This window comes from Belonocnema kinseyi, chromosome 2 (genome assembly GCF_010883055.1).
Source record: "Belonocnema kinseyi isolate 2016_QV_RU_SX_M_011 chromosome 2, B_treatae_v1, whole genome shotgun sequence".
In the NCBI taxonomy this organism is placed as follows: domain Eukaryota; kingdom Metazoa; phylum Arthropoda; class Insecta; order Hymenoptera; family Cynipidae; genus Belonocnema; species Belonocnema kinseyi.
This window is the reverse complement of record NC_046658.1, coordinates 149801667-149821642: the sequence shown is the minus strand read 5'-3', so window position 1 is coordinate 149821642 and position 19976 is coordinate 149801667. Positions and strand designations below refer to the sequence as shown.

At 25.1% G+C, this 19976-nt stretch overlaps 1 protein-coding gene across 1 annotated transcript in view; it reads left to right on the top strand.

Moving 5' to 3' along the window:
- The window catches only part of LOC117167489, a 240501-nt gene that overhangs the window by 174876 nt on the left and 45649 nt on the right, over positions 1–19976 (top strand). The window contains exon 3 of the mRNA XM_033352471.1: positions 269–330. Coding sequence (XP_033208362.1) covers positions 269–330 — 62 coding nt within the window. The remainder of the gene's footprint in view (positions 1–268; positions 331–19976) is intronic.

The following is a 19976-nucleotide window of genomic DNA, read 5'->3' as shown; positions in this document are numbered from 1 at the left end:
TTATAAAATGATCAACCAAGTTCTTGACATTTTTTGTATGGGAATATTGAGATAAATATGTAAGCTTTATTCAAATCTTAGAATCTTTCCATGCAGAAAAAGTCTTTTTTTGAAAAATAAACAACGTCAAAATGTGCAAAATAAAAAAAGCCTAATTGGTTCACATTAAGCCCTACGAATATTGAAAGCAATTCAATGACTTTTTATTTTCGTCATTGATCAAGAGAGCGAATATAATAAATTAAATTGAGCTCCATTTTTGTTTCAGACATCTTGTACGGATACTCGGAACAGATTTATGTACTGGACCATACACCTGAGGCAATGACTGTAAGTGGATGATTACCCATTGGGCGCAAAATTTGGCGATGTCTTTACGACATTGTTACGACATTTTTACGACAACCTTACGACGTCCTATGTCCATGTCGTTAAGGTATCTATTGGATATCGTAAATGAGTCGTATGATCTGACGATGTCTTTACGATATCGCAAAGACACCGAAAAGACATGGACATAGGATGTCGTAAAGTTGTCGTAAAGATGTCGTAACAATGTCGTAAAGACGTCGTTAAATTTTGTGCCCACTGGGTAGACATTTTTGCATTTAGTATTATTTCTAATAAATAAATCAAGGGGTTGAGTCACATTTATATGAAAATTTGAAGGTGCTTACTCAAATTTTAAATTTTGCAACCACTATCCCCTAAGTTTCGCCCTTTTGGTAAAAAACTACTGCTATACATTTTCTAATATTTTTAAACAATTTTGAGAGATCTTCTAGAATCTTCTATGTCCAAAGAATAAGCTTAATTGATTGTTATTTTTTTTTCAATGCAAACACAAGACTAGAAATTTATGAACCTCCAAGAAAGCATTTGTTATTTTTTAAAGAAGAAGCCTTACATTTTATGGAAAGAAGATTTTTTTAAGGTATTATCGAGCTTAAAATACAAGTATTTGTAATTCTATTAAAATTAATGATTGAACATCAGCAATAAAGCTTTTTTTTAATAATATGAAATTAATTTTTCTAAGCTTCATCAGATTTCTATTTACTCCTTTTTATCAGAAATTTAGTTGAATTTTTTAAAATTTCGATAATATTGTTTCATTCACTTGAATTATTTTTAGTTCACACTGAATCCTTCATAACTCATTTTGTATTTCTATCCATTATTTCGTTGAATTTTTATGGAGTTTTCAAAATTCACTACAGTCTTACTGAAATCCATAAAATATTTCTTATTCATTTTAATTGATTTATATTTATTTGCAATTCTTTTGAATTCATTCCGAATTCACTCAGAATTCTTATTAATTTATCTTTGAGTTTTTTCAATTCTTTGCAATTTACTTGAATTCGTCTGATTTCACACAAATTTTTATAACATGAATTTCAGAATCAAGTAGTTCAATGAAAATGCAAAATGCCAATTGTGTAGGGATTCCAAGAAGAGCTTGTTACTCAACTGCGCATGCTTCTCATTCGGCATCTAATTGGTTTCGCGCGAAGTCTAAAATGCTAAACAAAGTTTTTTTTCTTTTTTATCACAAACAATGAAATTTCTACTTATAAAAACGTCCATTAGGTCGAAGTTAATAAATAATAATAAAAATTAATCAAATGCATATTCTGTAAGTAATATTTAAAGCAACCAGAAATATTTCATTCAAAAATTTTCATTTTTGTTTAAAAGTTGTTTGGTCTATATTTTTTTTAACAGACCTAAAAAAATAAAACGAGCTAATAAACGATAGCTCAATTTTTTGGCGAAAATATTATCTACAACCACCTTCTCGAATTTTTCAGGAAGTAATGCAATTGACAGAAAATTGAATTTATGTATAGTAATATGTCAATAAATCGTTAAATAAATGACACTTTTATATTGCTTTATGCAAAGCATACCTTGTTTAACATATAAATATTATTAAACTAATGAAAACAGGTAGATTACTAATTAACTAAAAATGAAATGGTCAAACGCGGGTTATTTGCTCGTTATAGGAAAACGAATATCAACGCAGAATGCCATGCGAATTATTAACACCGATACACAATTTCGAGATATTTTAATACAAACTCAATTTTAATTATGGGTATGCTGAATATCGCTCCGTATGACTGGAATTGATTGTAGAACAACATAACTATTTAAAACGTTTCTACTTGAAAATTAATTTTTTTCTTGAAAAAAGATCCTTCTCATTTCACTCTACTGGTAATCGAACCACAGAACTTCTGATTTTCGGTTAGTTACTTTTCCAATTAGCTGTTAGAAAGATCGGAATAAAAACTTTAATTCAAGAAAATTGCGCTTATTTTTAGCAAAGTTAAAAATAATCTGTTATATCATCAGCGAATGGTACTTTACCGACAGTAAATAACCCTCCACAACCGTGGAGACAGAAATTCCACAATATCGATAAGGTTCAGAATCTTCAACAACAGAAAATGCTTAACGTCCTAATCAGACTAGATGGAAAATATTTTTTTTTTAATTTTAAGCTAAGTTTTTATCTTGAAAAGTAGATCCCTCTCTTTTCGCTCCACTGCGAATCAAACCGTTCTGAACTTCTGATTTCCGGTCAGGTAATTTCCCATTAAGCTATCAGAGAGATCAAAATAAGAACTTGATTTCAAGAAAATTACGCTAATTTTTAGCAAGGTGTAATTGTTACAAATGATTATTTAAAAAGAATCTGTTATATCATCAGCGAATGGTACTTTACCGACAGCATATAACCCCCCACAACCGTTGAGGCAGATATTCCACAATATCGAGAAGGTCCAGAATCTTTAATAACAGAAAATGCTCAACGCCTTAATCAGACTAGATAGACCAAAATTTTTTGAACTATAGAATTAAATTTTTATCATTAAAAAAATATCATTCTCTTTTCGCTCCACTAGGAATCGAACCACGGAACTTCTGATTTCCAGTTAGGTGCTTTTTTATTAAGCTATTTGAAAGATCAGAATAAGAACCTTAATCAGATTCAGTTTTAAATAATTACTTGTACGATTAAGACCTAGCTAAAAATTAGCTCAAAAGGATCATTTTTTCAAAAAACCAAATTCATTTAAAATTTAAAAAAATTATTTTCCATCTAGTCTGAGTAAGACGCTAAGCTTTTTCTGGAAGATTCTTAACTTGATCGATATTGTGGATTGTCTGCCTCCACGGTTGTGGAGAGTTATCTACTGTCCGTAAAGTACCATTCGCTGATAATATAACAGATTTATTTTCAATTATAACTTTTCTCCTTAAATTTTTGTAAGAAATGTGCCATTTTTAAGAGGAAATTTTCTGAACTCTGTTAATAAAAAATCATCTATACCAACCAGTGTCATAATTTTCCATAAAAATGTTTCAAAACCTATAGCTACCAGTAATAAAATTGCTTACGCTTCATAAACTTTCTTTCTTTATTGCTTATGAAAATTGATATAAATAAAAACCCTAAATGGCCAGGATTGATTATTTTAAAGTTTCTTTATTAAACTTTGTTACAAGACAAAACAGTGTACTTTATTGAAATTTGCTCATGAGCCGATCCATTATTTATTCACATTCTTATAAAAAATATTTCTTATTGTTACACTTTCTCTTGAATAATTTCAATTTTGGATAGAAAACTAAAAAAATTAACAACAGTAAATAAAATTAAAAATCAAAAACAGGATTTTGTGAAAAAGAAGCGCATAAGAAACTTGTTAACGCATAATTAATTTAAAGACGATTTGAAAAATCTTGATACATAGATGCAACAAAGTATCTTTTACGTGAGAGAAAAAACTAAAAAATAAAAAACAAATTCTTAAGGTACTCAAGTTCATCCTTATAAAAGAAAAATTATTTTTACAAAGTTTGGAGAATAATAAAAAAATTTTATGGTAAATTAGATAAATTTACAAACATAAAAATGTTTGGAAACTAAAAATAGAAGTCTGTGGAAAAGTAGCGCATGAAGACATTATTACAGTTTTATTAAACTTAAAAATATTGCATAATCTTATTTTTTTATTAAACTATTCTGTTCTGTATTATTTTCATTTTTATAACCTCTTATTTAACTATTACTGTGTACTAAATAGCTTTGCTAATACTAAATACTAATACTAAATGTCTTTTTTCTTTTACTAAGAAATTGGTCTTTCGACTATTTAATTATGAGATATTTTTGTTAATCAAATCAGTGATGTTCTGACAATCTTGGGTGCCTAACTTTTGGCTAATCGGATCTGTAAATTTGTTTTAGTATTTGCTTAAATTCCATCAATTTTTATACATATTCAAGCTGATTTTTATTGATGGCAAATAATTTTTACGAATTTTGCTAAATATTTGTAACAAATGGGTAATATATATCCCATATTGATTCATTACAATTTTAAGATTGTAAGGAATTATTTTTGTTGGTTAACTTTGTTAAAAAAAACAAAGGCAATATTTTGAAAATAAGTACTATGGAATATGTCATTTTCAACAAACCTTGGGTCGCTTACTTTTTGCTAATCGAATCTGTAGAATTTCCAGAAAATGTTTCCTAGTAATTAGTTAAATTGTACCCATCTTGTTTTAAAGAAACCTTGAATTATCTTTTCCATTAGTAAAAAGATTTACAATTTTTTATTGGAAATGAGAAAAATATAAATAAAAAGAAAATTTGAAATTCGAAAATCAAGCTCTATTATAAAGTAACGCATGAGAGCCATGAATTTGCATAATTAATTTCAACACGATATTGATCCATTATCATTTTTAAATCGTGAAAAAAAATTTTTTTTAATTCAAAATTTAACTTTTCTTTTCCTCTTTATCGGTTAGAAATTAAACAAATTATTTACAATTATCCTTTAATCAATACAAAATTTTGTTTTGATGAAAATTCACTAATTTTTTTAATATTCGTTTTTTTGTTTTAAAAATTCATTTATTTTCGTAGAAATCTCGTTTTTTGATTGAAAATGCAACTGTCTGTTTTAAAATTAATCTGTTCTACTTTAAAATTAACTGTTTTGTTAAATATGTACTTGTTAGATAACAAATTCGTCTTTTTTGCTGGGAAATGAAATAATATGATAGAAAATAAAACTATTTAGTAGCAATTAGATTACTTGGTTAAAAATCCTTTTTTTTTCTCTTCATTTTACTAAAACTTTTTGTATTTTGTAGAAAATTATTCGGCTTTAGTTGAAGATTTAATTCTTTTATCGAAAATTCGTTTTCAAATGTAAATTCAACTGTTTTTTTACTTACAATAATTTTTTTTTAATAACAGCTACAGATTAAAGTTGAACAACTTTCTAAAAAATTCATTTGTTTCGTTAAAAATAAACTTTTATTTTGAAAAATCCTTATTTTCCGGTTCAAAATCTAAATGTTTTTTAAAACTTTTATTTCCATTTAAATTTTGTTAAATCAAAATTTAACTATTGCATTTTTCTCAAGAGTTATGTTTTTCAAGTTTAAAATTTATAATATTTTTTATTCTAAATGTGACTACTGGCTTGAAATTTAAGCTGCTTTGTTCAATTTTAAAACATAGGGGGAACGTGGTTAAAAATTTTAGAAAACAACTTTAAATATTTAATGTATGCCCGCTCAATGAATTTAACAATTTTTTTGAAATATCGCTTTTTTTGAGTTGAAAAGTCAACTGTTTTATAACTGCTGTTTTAAAAAATTCATATTTTATGGTTAAAAATCCCACTTTGTTCAAAACTTTTATTTCTAGTTAAATTTTTTATAATAAAGATTTAACTTTTGTTTTTTTATCAAAAGTTATCTTTTTCAAGTTTCAAAATCTTAATATTTTTTATTCTAATTCACGGGAAGAAGCTCCGAATTTTTCTGAGCAATAAATTCTTAGGCAAAATTTGTCAAAGAGAGTCGGTCGTAAAACAGAATTTTGGAATTCGGAAATGGAACTAAGTGGAGAAGTAGCATATTTTTAAGTGTTTGTAACTTTTTCAAATTATGATTTCATAAACTGATTAGATTTTATTTTAGTTTATATTCATTAGTAGAAACGTTCTAGCTTAAAAGCTTAACTAAATTTATTATACTTTTTTAGGATCCCTATAAGCTATAAGCTACTTTTCAGGGTCCTCATAAATTAATGTTGTTTTTTCGATCAACCCTACTATGATTGGCTTGAAACGCTATAAATTTGAAAAAGTGGCGATTCGATAAATAAATTAACTATTTTTGTTAGTGTTGCAATTACTTTAGCTTCTAACATATATCAATAAATAGTGATATATCTACAACAAAGCTGCTTCTAAAAATTCTCAATGCTAAAAGTTATAAAGCAGTTTAAAATATACTTTTTTTTAATTAATTTTTTTCTGAAAAATTTCTTCTCCCCTCACTCCGCTGGGAACCGAACCACAGCATTTCCGATTGCCGGTCGGGCGCTTTTTGCTTAAGCTACTAAAGATATCGGAACTCGTCAAAAATTTTATTTATTCATTGATTATTTATTTTTAGATTCTTTCAGTTTTATTGAGCCTCTTGGGATTTTAACTCATTGTTCGTGGGTTCTACATCAGTGAAAAGTAAAACTCTTCTTAAAATGACCGACTTCTTAATCTTTTAGCTATTTTATTTCCGACTCGATAGAGATAGCGCGAGTAGTAAAGATAAAGGAAATCAAATATGTAGCTGCTCGATATTCTGCAGGGATGAGAGCATGGATCCCTTGAGACACATTCCTCGAAGCGTCGTGGATTTTCTAGTAGATCCAAAGTTTTCACAGACAGAAGGATTCGTATAGATAACTCAGAAAACGAATATGTCATGGAAACGAGTTTTCTTTCGAAAAATAACATCGTTCTCTGAAGAACAACTTTTGTAAAACATTACACAAATTTATTAGCAATATATTTATTAACAAAATACTTAAATTTTAAAGTATGATTTTTGATTGCAGTAGTTTAATTTTCAACCAAGACAGATTTTTCAGTCAATAAAGAAAAGAAATTTTATAAAATATGCTAAATTCTTAATCCAAAAGACGAGATTGCTACAAAATCATTGAATTTTCAACAAAACTTGGAATTTAAAAAAAAATTATCACTCAAATTGTAATAGTTAAATTTTCATTAACCAAATTAATTTTTTTAAAACAATTTTTCTACAAAACAGATTAATTTTCAATTCAAAAACATGAATTTTCAATAAAAAAAAAACATGAACTTTTAATCTGCAAATATCAAATATTAATAAAAAAATTTAATTTTCAACCCACAATTTGCATTACCAAAGAGCTAAATTTTTATCAGAAATCATAAATCTTCAATATGGAAAATGAATTTTTAACAAAATATATAATAATTTTCAAATAAAATTGCGAATTTTTAACAAAGTAGCTAAATTTTTTATCCAAGAAAGATTTTTCATTGAAAAAAAAGAAAATAAATTTCCTCGAAAATGTTGAATTGCCAACAAAAAAATTTCAACCCAAAGGTGAATCTTCAACTGAAAAGATGAATTTTAAACCGGGAACTATAATTTTCTACTGAGAAAGGCAACTTTTTAACAAAACACATACATTTTAAAAAGAATAGTTGAATTTTTATAAAAAAGGATTAATTTTCTACCAAAAACAGATCAGTTTTCAACAAGTTACATAAATTTTAAACCAGTTAGTTACATTTTTCAACTTACACAAAAATTTTAACCCAAAATGGAATAGTTAAATTGACATTTCAAAAAATTAATTTGTTCTGTCAAGACTCAATTTTCTACGAAGAAAATTAATTTTCAGATCGGCATTATGAAGTTTCAATTCTTAAATATGAACTTTAAATCCGCACATATGAATTTCCTGCAAAAAGGGTATCTTTAAATCCGAAAGTTCAATTTTAAACCAAATGCTTAAATTAATTGTTAAAAAATTAATTTCTAACAAAAAAGATTTTTCATTCGAACATTTTAATGCACGCAATCAAGGAGATACATTTTTAATCGAGATTATGTATCTTTTACCCGAAAAATAAATTCAGTATATATAATAAATTCAGTTCTAAAACATTTAGCTTTACAAAAAACTATTCAATTTTTAACGAACAAAAATGAATTGAATTAATCAAAATGCATGATTTTTCAATCAAACAATTGAATTTTTAACCAAATATTTGAAATTTCAGCTAAAAGAATTCATTTTTAATCGAAAATAACGCATTTTTTACAAAATGTTTAAATTTTAAACCTAAAAAATACATTTTTAAATTAATTTATGAATATTTTACCCAAAAAATGACTTTTTAACAAACTAAAGAAATTTTCAAGTAAATATATGAATTTTACACAATGCAATTCAATTGTTAACCTATACCAATTTTTTGGTCTAAAAGAAAAAAATTTTCCGAAATTTCGGAAAAAAATCCAGAAAATTTTAAAGGAAACTTTGTATATTTTTCAAGACTAATAAGTGCATTTTTAAAAAAATACAACAATTTTCAAGTGCAATTACGAATTTTTAAGAAAAAAGTTGACTTCTCAACTACAAAATATTTTTCAGTTAATAAGTTAAATAAATATACTTAAAAATTTGCAATTTTTAAACCCAATATACTAACTTTGTAAAAAACTTTTGAATTTTTAACAAACAAAAATGAATCGATTAAAAAAAAATGCATGATTTTTCAATCACATAGTTGAATTTTAAAACCATATATTTCAAATTTCAGCTAACAAAAATTCATTTCCAATCGAAAAGGACGAATTTTTTACGAAGTATTTTAATTAACAACCCCAGAGATAAACTTTAAATTTAAATTAGGAATCTTCTCCTAAAAAATTTAATTTTTAACAAATTAAAGAAATTTTTAACTAAAATTATGAATTTTACACACTGTAATTCAATTTTTAACCCAGAAATATTTTTTAGTGAAAAAGAATAAAATTTTCCGAAATTTCGGAAAAAAATGCAGAAAATTTTAGAGGAATTTATTTTTATTTTTTAAGATTAAAGAGTGATTTTTTAACAAAACACGCCAAATTTCAAGTGCAATTACATGTTTTTAAGAAAGAAGTTGATTTTTCAATTACGAAATATTTTTCGGTCATTAAGTAAAATAAATATCCTCAAAAATTTTGAATTTATAGACCTAAAACACTAGCTTTGTGCAAAATTATTAAGTTTTTACCAAACAAAAATGAATTGATTAAAAAGTGCATTATTTTTCAAACACAAAGTTGAATTTTAAATCAAATATTTAAAATTTAAGCTAACAAAAATTTATTTTCAACCGGAAAAAAGGAAATTTTCACAAAGTATTTCAATTTTCAACCGCAGAGATGAATTTTTAATTTAAATTAAGAATCTTCTCCCCCAAAAATTAATTTTGAACAAATTAAAGAAATTTTCAACTGGAATGATGAATTTTACACAATATAATTCAATTTTTAACAAAGAAATATTTGTTAGTCAAGAAGAAAAAATGTTCCTGAAATTTCGGAAAAGAATGCAAAAAATTTTGAAGGAAAATTTTTTAATTTGCCATATTAGAAAACTGTAGAAGATATTCGAAAGAATTTGGGAGCAATGGATTTAGACATTTTAAAAAGATACAAAAATAATTTTAAACTTGAACTTGAAACTTAAAAATTTCACAAAATAATCTGAAAGTTAGTATGGGAATTTTTTAATTTTAAAGAATTTTTTCAATATTTTAGGAAAAAGTTCAATCAACTTAAAAAGTATGCAAGAATTTCAGTAAATTTTGAAAGATTTTGGAAAATTTATCGAATATTTTTCAGCTTTTTCTAAGCGTAAAAATTCTAACATATCTTCTAAACTCGATCTAGATTTTCCTAAAATTTTGTTGAAAATTATTTACTTACTTTTTCAACATATCTGAAATCTCCAAAAATCTTTTGGAAGTTTCTCAAGAAATTTAGGAAAATTATGTTTATATAACCTTAAAGTAAATAAAAGAAATAACTTAAAAAATAAATAGTTATTCACAGTTTTTATTTTGAATTAAAAGAATTTTTCCCTACATATTATAATTTCACCAGAATTTTTTTTCTTGATTGAAAAACCTTTGTTGGTTGAATATTCAACAATTTTATTTAAAATTCTTATCCCTTTTTTGAAAGTTGATCTCTTTTGGTTAAACCTTTATATTAGTTTATTTATCTTTTTACATGAATTCAACATTTCTTAATTTCAAATTAAGATCTCCAGTAAATTTTGAAAATAAAATAGTTTAAGCCAATAAAACGCAGTTTCGAAATTTTGCACTGACGCCCTTATGCCCCGGATCCCTTTAAAATAATTTTAATAAATAAGAACGAGAACGAATATGAAATATTACCTCTAACTTGACTATCCTTCTCCTATGATTGATTAAATTTTTATTGGGTGAAAAAACACACTTTAGCCATCGTTTTCTTATAAAATGGCATTTTTCCAGACACTTTGACTTTATCGATAAAAGTTTTCATCTCTGATGAAGAAACTTTTCCATCGGCGTATTATTTCATATGAAAGTAGTCCAATAAAGCGGTGAAATCGGAACAGAAAGTTGAATCTAGAGTAATATACCCTATCTTTAAAACGACTTTCTCCATTTTTTAAAAATATCCTACATCTGCTATCTTCATTATATTTAAAAATCCCGTGTCAGAATGTTTGTCACCAGTAAACTCTGAAACTACTTAACCGATCTTGATAAAATGTTGTATACTGTGTGTAATTTAGTCCAACTCAAAGGATAGGATACTTTTTATCGCATTTAATGACCTCAATTTTGTTTTCTTTGCGCCAAGTTAAAAATAATATAAATTCAACGTATTATAGCTGAGCCACAGCAATACGTGGCCGGGTCTGCTAGTAAAATATAAAAATAAAATTAGGAGGTTAATCTCGACTCGAGAAGAATCCATATGTCCAGAAATTTGGAGCGCGGATAGCACTCGGATAGGTGGCCATCTGCGACGTACATTTTAACTTATGCCGAGCAAGCTATTTGACGTAGAGGATGATTCTGTGCATTCAATAGGTAGGATCGAATGTCTACCTTTAATCTCAACTGTAATAAAAACAGGCTATCTCAAGGTGGTTTTCTGCAGTTTTCCTCTCCCCTGGAAAAAACTTTAGGGCCTAAAGTTATCCCTGATTGCACAGGATTACTCTGGATTACATGAGATTCTATTAGAGTAATCTTCTTGATGCCAAATTTAACTACTTAGTTGAAAGTTGAACTACTTTCTACTTTCTTGAAAGTTATTTTTTTGATTGAAAATAATTCATTTTAGCTTAAAAGTGAACTCTTTTCTTGCAAATTTGTTTTTTTGCAAATAACGAACAAATTATTCAATTACTTGGTTGAAAGTTGAACGAATTTTTCAAAAACTCATTATTCTATTTGAAGATTATTGACTTTAGTTGAAAACAGTTTGATTAAGAAATTGAACTCTATTGTTGATAATTCGCTTTTTTAATCATTTTTTTCTTAATTAATTTTTCTAATTTTATATGTAACTATTCTACTTCGAGTAAAATTCAGTTTTTTTCTTGTATATTTCAAACTTGTCGTAGACAATTAAAGCTATCGATAAACATTTAAATTTTTTGTTAAAACTGTACTATTTTATCAAAACTGCGTTTTTTCAGCTAAAAATTAATTTTTTCAACTACAAAATATAATTATTCAATTTTATATGGTACATTCATTTTCTTATTTCATTTTCTTGGATTAAACTTGCACTGCTTGGTAGAAAGTTAAAATATTTTATTAAAAATTTATTGTTTGGCTCGATATGTCTTAGTTTGATTGAAAGTTTATGTTTTTCGACAGAAAATTATATTTTCTTTCAAGCAGTTATGTTTTTGTTTAAAAAGTTCATGATTTAGTTAAATATTAACCTACTTTTTGAAAAATCAAATAATTTGGTCAATAAGTCATTTTTTGTGTTAGAGATTGAACTTTTTTGTTAACAGTTTGTCTTCGTGGGGTTACATGTTCAAATTTTTTTGTCAAAAAATTCAACGATTTGGTTGATGATTTTTTTTAAATTTCAGTATTAAAATACTTGATCTAAGTCTAATCTTATTATTGAAAATTTAAATATTTTGTTAAAAATTTATCTAGTTTGGTCAAAAATTAATCCTCTGGTTAAAAATTGCTAAATTTCTTTAAAAATTAGTATTTTTGGACACAATGTTGTCTTTTAGGTTCAACATTTATTTTCTTTGCAAACGCAATCTCTTGCTCAAAAATTAATCCAATTTGTAGATAATTCAATAATTTTGTCATAAAGTAATTTTTTGGGTTAAAATTTCCACTATTTTTTGTAATAATTCATTCTTTTTGGTATACTATCATCTACTTGGTTAATAATTGATGTCTGTTGTCACAAATTGAATTATCTCTTAACAAATTCACCTAATTTTCCGAAAATTCATCAATTTGCTCAAAAAGTGATTCTTAGTTTTTTTTTATCCAATATTATTTTTTGGTTAACAAATCATGTTTTCGGTTGTAATTTGCTAAAAAATGTACCGAATTTGTAGAAATTTCAATAATTTTGTGAATAAGTCATCTTTTCGATTAAACATTCCACTTTTTTATAATAATTTTATTTTCGTTTACTATTATTTATTTGGTAAAAAATTCATTTTTTTTATTTGCAAATTTAATGATTTGTTAAAGAATTGATCTAATTTTTACAAAATTCAACTGTTTTGTCAAAAAGTTCTTTCTTTTTGGGTTCAAAATTATACTTTTTTTCTTCTTTGTAAAAAAATTCGTCTTTTTGGGTAAAAAATTATTTTTTCGGTTGAAAATTCGTGTTTTTGGTTGCAATTTGTTTTAAAAAATGGTCTAATTTATATCAAATTAAATAATTTTTTGAAAAAGGAATTTTTTGTTTAAAAACTCAACTTTGTTTGTGAATAATTCATCTTTCTGGGTAAAAAATGATTTTTTTCGTGAAAAATAATGTTGTCGGTTGTAATTTGTTTTAAAAAATGTATCTAATTTGTAGAAAATTTAATCACTTCATCAAATAGTCATTTTTTGCGTTAAAACTTCAACTTTCTTTGTAAATAATTCGTCCTTCAAGTTATAAAATTTATCTTCTCGGTTGAAATTTTATGTTTTTGGTTGCAAATTCAATTATTTTTTAAATAATTTATCTAATTTGTACAAAATTCAATATTTTTGTCAAAAAGTCATTTTTTGGGTAAAACTTTTATGGTTCAAAATTATCTTCTTGTTTAAAAATTCATGTATTTGGTTACATATTCAATTACTTGCTCAAAAGTTTATTTAATTGGTTGAAAATTCAACTGTTTTGTCAAAAAGTAATTTTTTTAGGGTTTACAATTAGACTTTTATAAACTCTTCTTCTTTGGTATGAAATTATCTTCGTGATTTACAACTAATTTTTTTGGTTGAAAATGCAATTATCTGTTAAAAAATATTAAATTTGTAAAAAATTAAATATATAATCAATCATTTTTTGGGTTAAAAATTTTACTTTCATTGTAAAAAAAATTCGTCTTTTCGGGTAAAAAATTATTTTTTCGGTTGAAAATTCGTGTTTTTCGCTGCAATTTTTCAAAAAAATCGTCTAATTCATAGGAAATTAAATAATATTGTCAAAAAGTAAAACATTCATATCGTTTAGTTAAATTCAGAATTTTTTGTTAAAAATTAGTCGTTTGGGATAGAAAATTTGTCCTGGATTTAAAAACAATTTAACTACCTCGTAACTCTAAAACTATATTTCGTCCAAATAGCTTTTAGTTTTTTTTTATTCACTTCAAACTGCTCTCAAAAACTTTACTGGCATGTTGATAATATTTTTTCACCCGTACCTAATTAAACTTCCACCTTACAATGCGGAATTCTAGGTAAATGAAATTCATCTGTACTTCAACCTGAGTTTTCTAGCTCTCTAGTAGAAGTTTTAAATCGCAGTGTACTTAAAATTCAAGTGCTTTGGGGTTCTTCAGATATCAAGTGCTTACTGAGAGTGCAAAACTTTTTTAATTTATTTAATTGGAGTGATTCATTTCAATATAAAAAGGAAAGAGAGTGACAAAAACGAATTACGCCAATCAATACCACTTCACTCAAGTAATTGGAGCTTCAACTAGAAAAAATAATTTACTCTAATATAAGGAATAGCTCAATTTTCAGTCGAAAAAAATAATCAAAAGAAAATCAACGAAATATTTCATTTTTTAACTAGAAAGATGAACTTTTAATCATCAATCTACACTCTCTTCAAAAAAAAATAATTAAATTTCTAAGAAAGAAGAATAGAAATTTAACCGGAAAAATATAGTTAAATTTGACTTTAAAAAATTAATTCCAACCCAAAAGAAAAGAAATTTTTAACCAAATAGTTGAATTTTAAGACCAACCATTTTCAACCGTCCGATAAATATCCGACAAAAAATTTCAAAAATATACCCCCCCCCCCCCCCCCCCCCCCCCCCCCCCCGCCCCGAATTTAAGATCACGTACGATTCAATCACTTGTGTTGTTTAGTTTGAATATTCATTTTCTTTATTGAAAGTTTGTATTTTCGAGAAAAAATGTATTTATCGTGTTAGAAAACGTCCACTTATTGATTTAAAATGAACAGTATTACTTAAAATTGCATTTGGTTGCTTTGAAACCAAAAAAATATTTTCAGCTAACGAATATACTACTAAAAAAACTGTAAAAAACCATTTAAAAAAAGTTATTGTGAATTCTCTTTTGTGAAAGCTCTTTCAACTTTAACGAAAACATTCTCATCATGTGTTTTGTGAGAAAAAAGGGTTAAAAGCAATTTTTTGTACAAAAATTTAATTTATTTAATTGTAATATTATTTTTCACGATGATAACAAAAATGAAGCGTCTCATAAAAAAATAAATTACAACCAAATTTTAGCTTTTTTTGGGTGACAAATCCAAAATTACTTAATAATGAATTTTTCTGGTTAAAAATTCAATTACTCAGCTGAAGCTGTAAATAATTGTGTAAAAATTCTTTTTTTCAGTTAAGGATTTATTAATGTAGTTGTAAAAATAAAAAATTTAAGTATTATGTTTAATTTTGCTTTCTTTAAGAACCATTAATTTTTTAACCTAAAATGGAATCATCTCATATTTTGTTGAAAATTAATGTTTGAACTGAAAATGTTTAATATTGGTTATAAATTAATATATTTTATTGAAAAAGCAATAATTTTATTTTAATAGATTAAATCACTGCTAGAATTTCTTCTAAGTTTCAATACCTTTGGATTTATTACCTTTATATTGAAAATATTTTTTGCATAAACTTTTCGAATCTCTCTTCCCATCAAAAACATTAAGATTTTATTAATGAAATTAATTTTTAGTATACTACTTATACAATTTCGTATATTTCTTAAATTTGAAAATTTTTTCGAAAATATTTTCAGGTAATTTTTATGTTTTCTAAATTACAAAATCAGAGATTCCGAGCTTATTTTTTTTCACATTAAAATAGAAGAAAACAAAGAAAAGCTTTATAATGAAGACTAATCTTTCTGTTTTTTTTCCTTGAAATATTTTACTTTTTTAGTGCAGAATAGAGACGGAGTTTATTCATTGTTGAACAAAGAAATATTTGATTGTGAGAATGTAAGAAGACCCTGACAATAAGCGTCACCATTTTTGCCTCTTTATCATTTTTCCTCACATTTTCCTTTGTAGTCGGAATTCTTACACGCTTTTCAATCCCAACAAATGTCACTCTGCATCATTTGATTTTTCACTTTACCGAGTTTCTCAAATTGTTTTATCGATTTTTAAAAGCAACACTCTACCGGATTCGCAGCGTTTCAGGAAGAAATACAAAATTTTACCCGAAGTAAAATAGTTGATTTTCAGTTTAAAAAATGAATTTCAAACAACAGCAAATACTTATTATCAACATAACAGTTCAATTTCTTAACCAAATCATTTTCAACTAAAATGAAGAACCTTCAACTAGAATAATCAGATTTTAATAAATTAGTAAAAATTTCAACCATATTAGCTAAATTTTTAACTCAGAACAGTAAATGTAGAATAAAAAAATGAAATAGGTAAATTTTTAATTACAAAAATTAATGTGATCCGAAAAAATCAAATTTGCAACAAAATAATTAAATTTTCAATCTAACCTTTTCAACTTAAATTAAGAATCTTTAACTGGGTAATTTAATTTTTAACAACGTGGTTCAACTAAAAAACCAAGTAGTAAAGTTTTAAATAAGAAGATTAATTTTCTACTGAAAAGGACAAATTTGAAACTATATTGGTCCATTTGAAATCAAATAGGTGAATTTTCAACTAAAAAGGAGAAATTTATAATAAAAAATGAAACAGATTCATCTTTTGTTTAAAACAATTACTTTTCAAAAAATGCAACAAAATAGTTCAGTTTTAAGCGAGAAGATGAATTTTCAAGCAAGAATCTTAATTTTCTAACAAAAAAAAAACTAAATTTTTAAAGAGAAAATACTAAGTTTTACGAGAAATTAAACATTTAAATTTTCAAATGAAAAAAAATGTCACCAAGAAGACAAATTTATAACAAAGTAGTTAAATTATAACCAAAACAGATGATTTCTCAACAACAAAATTTATAGTTGATATTTTAAATAAAAAAATGTTTAATTCAATAAATAAGGACGAATTTGAAAGAAGATATTTAAATGCCTGGCCAAAAAAGATTAGTTTTCATAAAAAAACATTCTTTTTAACGAAAAAAGATTAACTTTTAAATAAAAATAAAGAGCTTCCAACAAGGGTTGAAATAAAGTTGAATTTTTAAACTTCAAAGTGATAAAGTCTACCTAGAAATGCAATGGTTTAACTTTCATTTAAAAAATCATATTCAATTGAAAAAGGAGTTTGCTACCAATCAGTTAAATTCTGAACAAAAGCATTGTTATTTTTTTAACTAAGAGATACATTTTTCACTAAAATTCTAAATCTTGAACAACAAAAAATGATCTTTTAAAAAAAACCTAAATTTAAGCTATAGTTTATATTTCAACCCAATACGATTTTAATTTTAAATAAAAACAGGTGGATTTATCCGATAAAGAAGAATTTAGAAAAAAGACTTGAATCTCCAATTAAAATAGATAAATTTCCAAACAAGCAGTTGCACTGTCAACAAACAAGGTGATTAATTTTTTGCCAGGGAATATTGATGTTTTTTATTTAAACTTTTTCCTTTAGTAGAAAAATAATCCTCTTGGTTGAAAATGTAATTATTTCTTTGGAAATTGATGAACATTGTTAAAAAAATTCTCTTCTTTGGTGGGAAAACACTTTTTTTAACAATATAACTGTTGACTTAAAAATTAATCCGCTTTAATTAAGGATTCAATTATTTTATTTAAAATTTTTCGTCTTTAAACGAATTCATCTGCTTTTTACTTAAAATAAAAATATGTGTTGGTTGAAATTTTAATTATAATTAAAATTGGTACAGTTATTTTAGAAACTGATTTTCTTCTTTTGTTGAAGATTCATAATGCTAGTTAAATCTGTTTGGTTGAGGATTCAACTATTTTATCGAAAATTCGTCTTTTTGGTTCAAAGTAACTGTTTTTAATTTAAAATATAAACTATTATATTTTTTATGAAAATTGCAAATTAAAAAAAACTCCATGTTATTTATTCACGGCCTCTAACAAAATAGTTTTCCCTGAATGTTATTCCTTAAGAGTTTAATTGTACAAAGTTTAAAAATAATTTGTTATTTTAAAAGCAATCTTTATAAAAAAATATTCATAAGTGGTATTTTTAATGGAATCAATATAGTTTTTTCTATGATATCGATGATACATCACTTGGAAATATAATCTTAGTATCAAATTTGGTTAAAAAATAAAAGTTAATAATTGTTTAAACTAGCTTAATTAACAAATGCAGTATTTGGCTATTTCTGTTGGTACACACTTGATTTCTCCGATTTAATTTACTGTTAATAATTAACTTTTAAATTTCTAAGAACATTTTGATGACAGTAAACAATTTATTATTTTAAACAACAATTTTTCAAATAATTTTTTATTATCTTATGTGTTTATAAATAAAATGCTACTTTTTCACAGAATTGACAGCCACTTATTTAGCAACGATTTTTTTCATAATAATCTATAACATTTGATAATTGCTTTATTAAACGAAATTAACAAATGCATTATTTTGCTATTTCGCAGCATTTAAACTTGTTCTTTTCGTGTGTAATCACCTGTTAATAACACATTTCTAAACTTTTGTTGATAATTTGATAACGATGAACTATTTATAATTTTATTACTAATTTAATTAACGTAGCCATACACACTATATAATACAAGATTTTTAAAAGTTATTCACAGGTTGGTATATTATTATGAAATCAAACGAATTTTAAGCAAGACACTTTTTGTTTTACTGATATCGTTTAAAAATGCATTGTCTAAGAAAATTTTATTTACTACATTGCAAATAAAAATAAAAATAGTGAGTCGTTATCGAAATATTAAAAAAAGTTCAAAAATGTGTTATTAATATTTGATTGCACACAAGAACAAACAAGTTTAATTCCTAAAAAATAGCCAAATAATGCATTTTTAAATTAGATTTGCTTAAACAATGATTAAATGTTATCTATTTCATAGGAAAAACTTCATTTATTTTGATCAAAAATACCAAATATGAATCTTTTTTATGAATTTTGCTTAAAAATAACAAATTATTTAATAACATTTATTCATTTATTTAAAAAACTCTTTTTTACATAAATTGTCCATATTTAGTGTGAATCAAGTGACGAATCGCTGCCAATCCCCAAGAAACCATTTTCATTTACTAATTTGTTTCCGAAAAATTCAATTCTTTTTTAATTTGTAATCTGATAAGATTTCTAAGAGAGTTGACGAGCCTGATTTGGTAATTGGCTTTTCAATTTTTTTATAAATAAACAAACATGACGAAAAAAATGGCAATATTTTCTATTTGACGTTTTTGGTACTCGCCAATAAAAGTTTAATTGTTGAAATCTCCTAAGTTGCATACAGTAACATTATTTAAAGCTGATCCAATATTAAATAATAAACAAAAAGATTTTTTATAAACAAATTTTTGTTGAAACAATGTTTTTCACGATTTTCCATAATCATGCATTTTTCAAGTTGTATTGTAAGAAATTCGAATGAAAACAATATTATATTGAGACAAATTTTCTCTCAAGATTATAATTTTTTATATGATACATAAATTTAATGAAGAAATGCAGCAATCTTGTATTTTTCGACAGAAAAACTCGTGTTTTTCATTGTCAATTTTTTAATTAGGAACTTTATGATAATTTTTTTATTAATCCTATGATTTTTTAAACAAATTTAATAGACAAATGAATTATTTAGGCATTTGTCGACAGAATATCTCGTTTTTTTCTATTTCAACTTTTTTAATCATGAAGTTCATGATAACTTCAGCAAAATTAATAATTTCTTGATCAATTTTATGATTTTTAAAAACAAATTTATTAAACAAATGCATTAATCAGGCATTTGTTCACACAAAAATTATTCTTTTTTTCTATTTTAACTTTTTTAATTAGAAACTTTCACGGTGCCAAAATTATCGAATCATTTTTTCGTTCTATTGGAACATTAACTGATACAGATCTTAATTTCATTAAGTTCCCAATTAAAAAGGCTGACATCGAAAAAAAAATTTCTATCGCCAGCTGCCCGAATAATGCATTTGTTTATTCAATTTCTTTTTAAAAAAATATACAATTTATCAAAAAATTATAAATTTGGCTAAAATCATCATGAAGTTCCTAATTCAAAAGACTGACTTCGAAAAAAACGAATTTTTCCGTACATAGTTGCCTGAAGAAAGCATGGTTTTGTCAAATTTGTTTTAAAAATATATTAAATTTATCAACTTATCATAGATGTTGCTGAATTTAATATGAAGATCCTAATTAA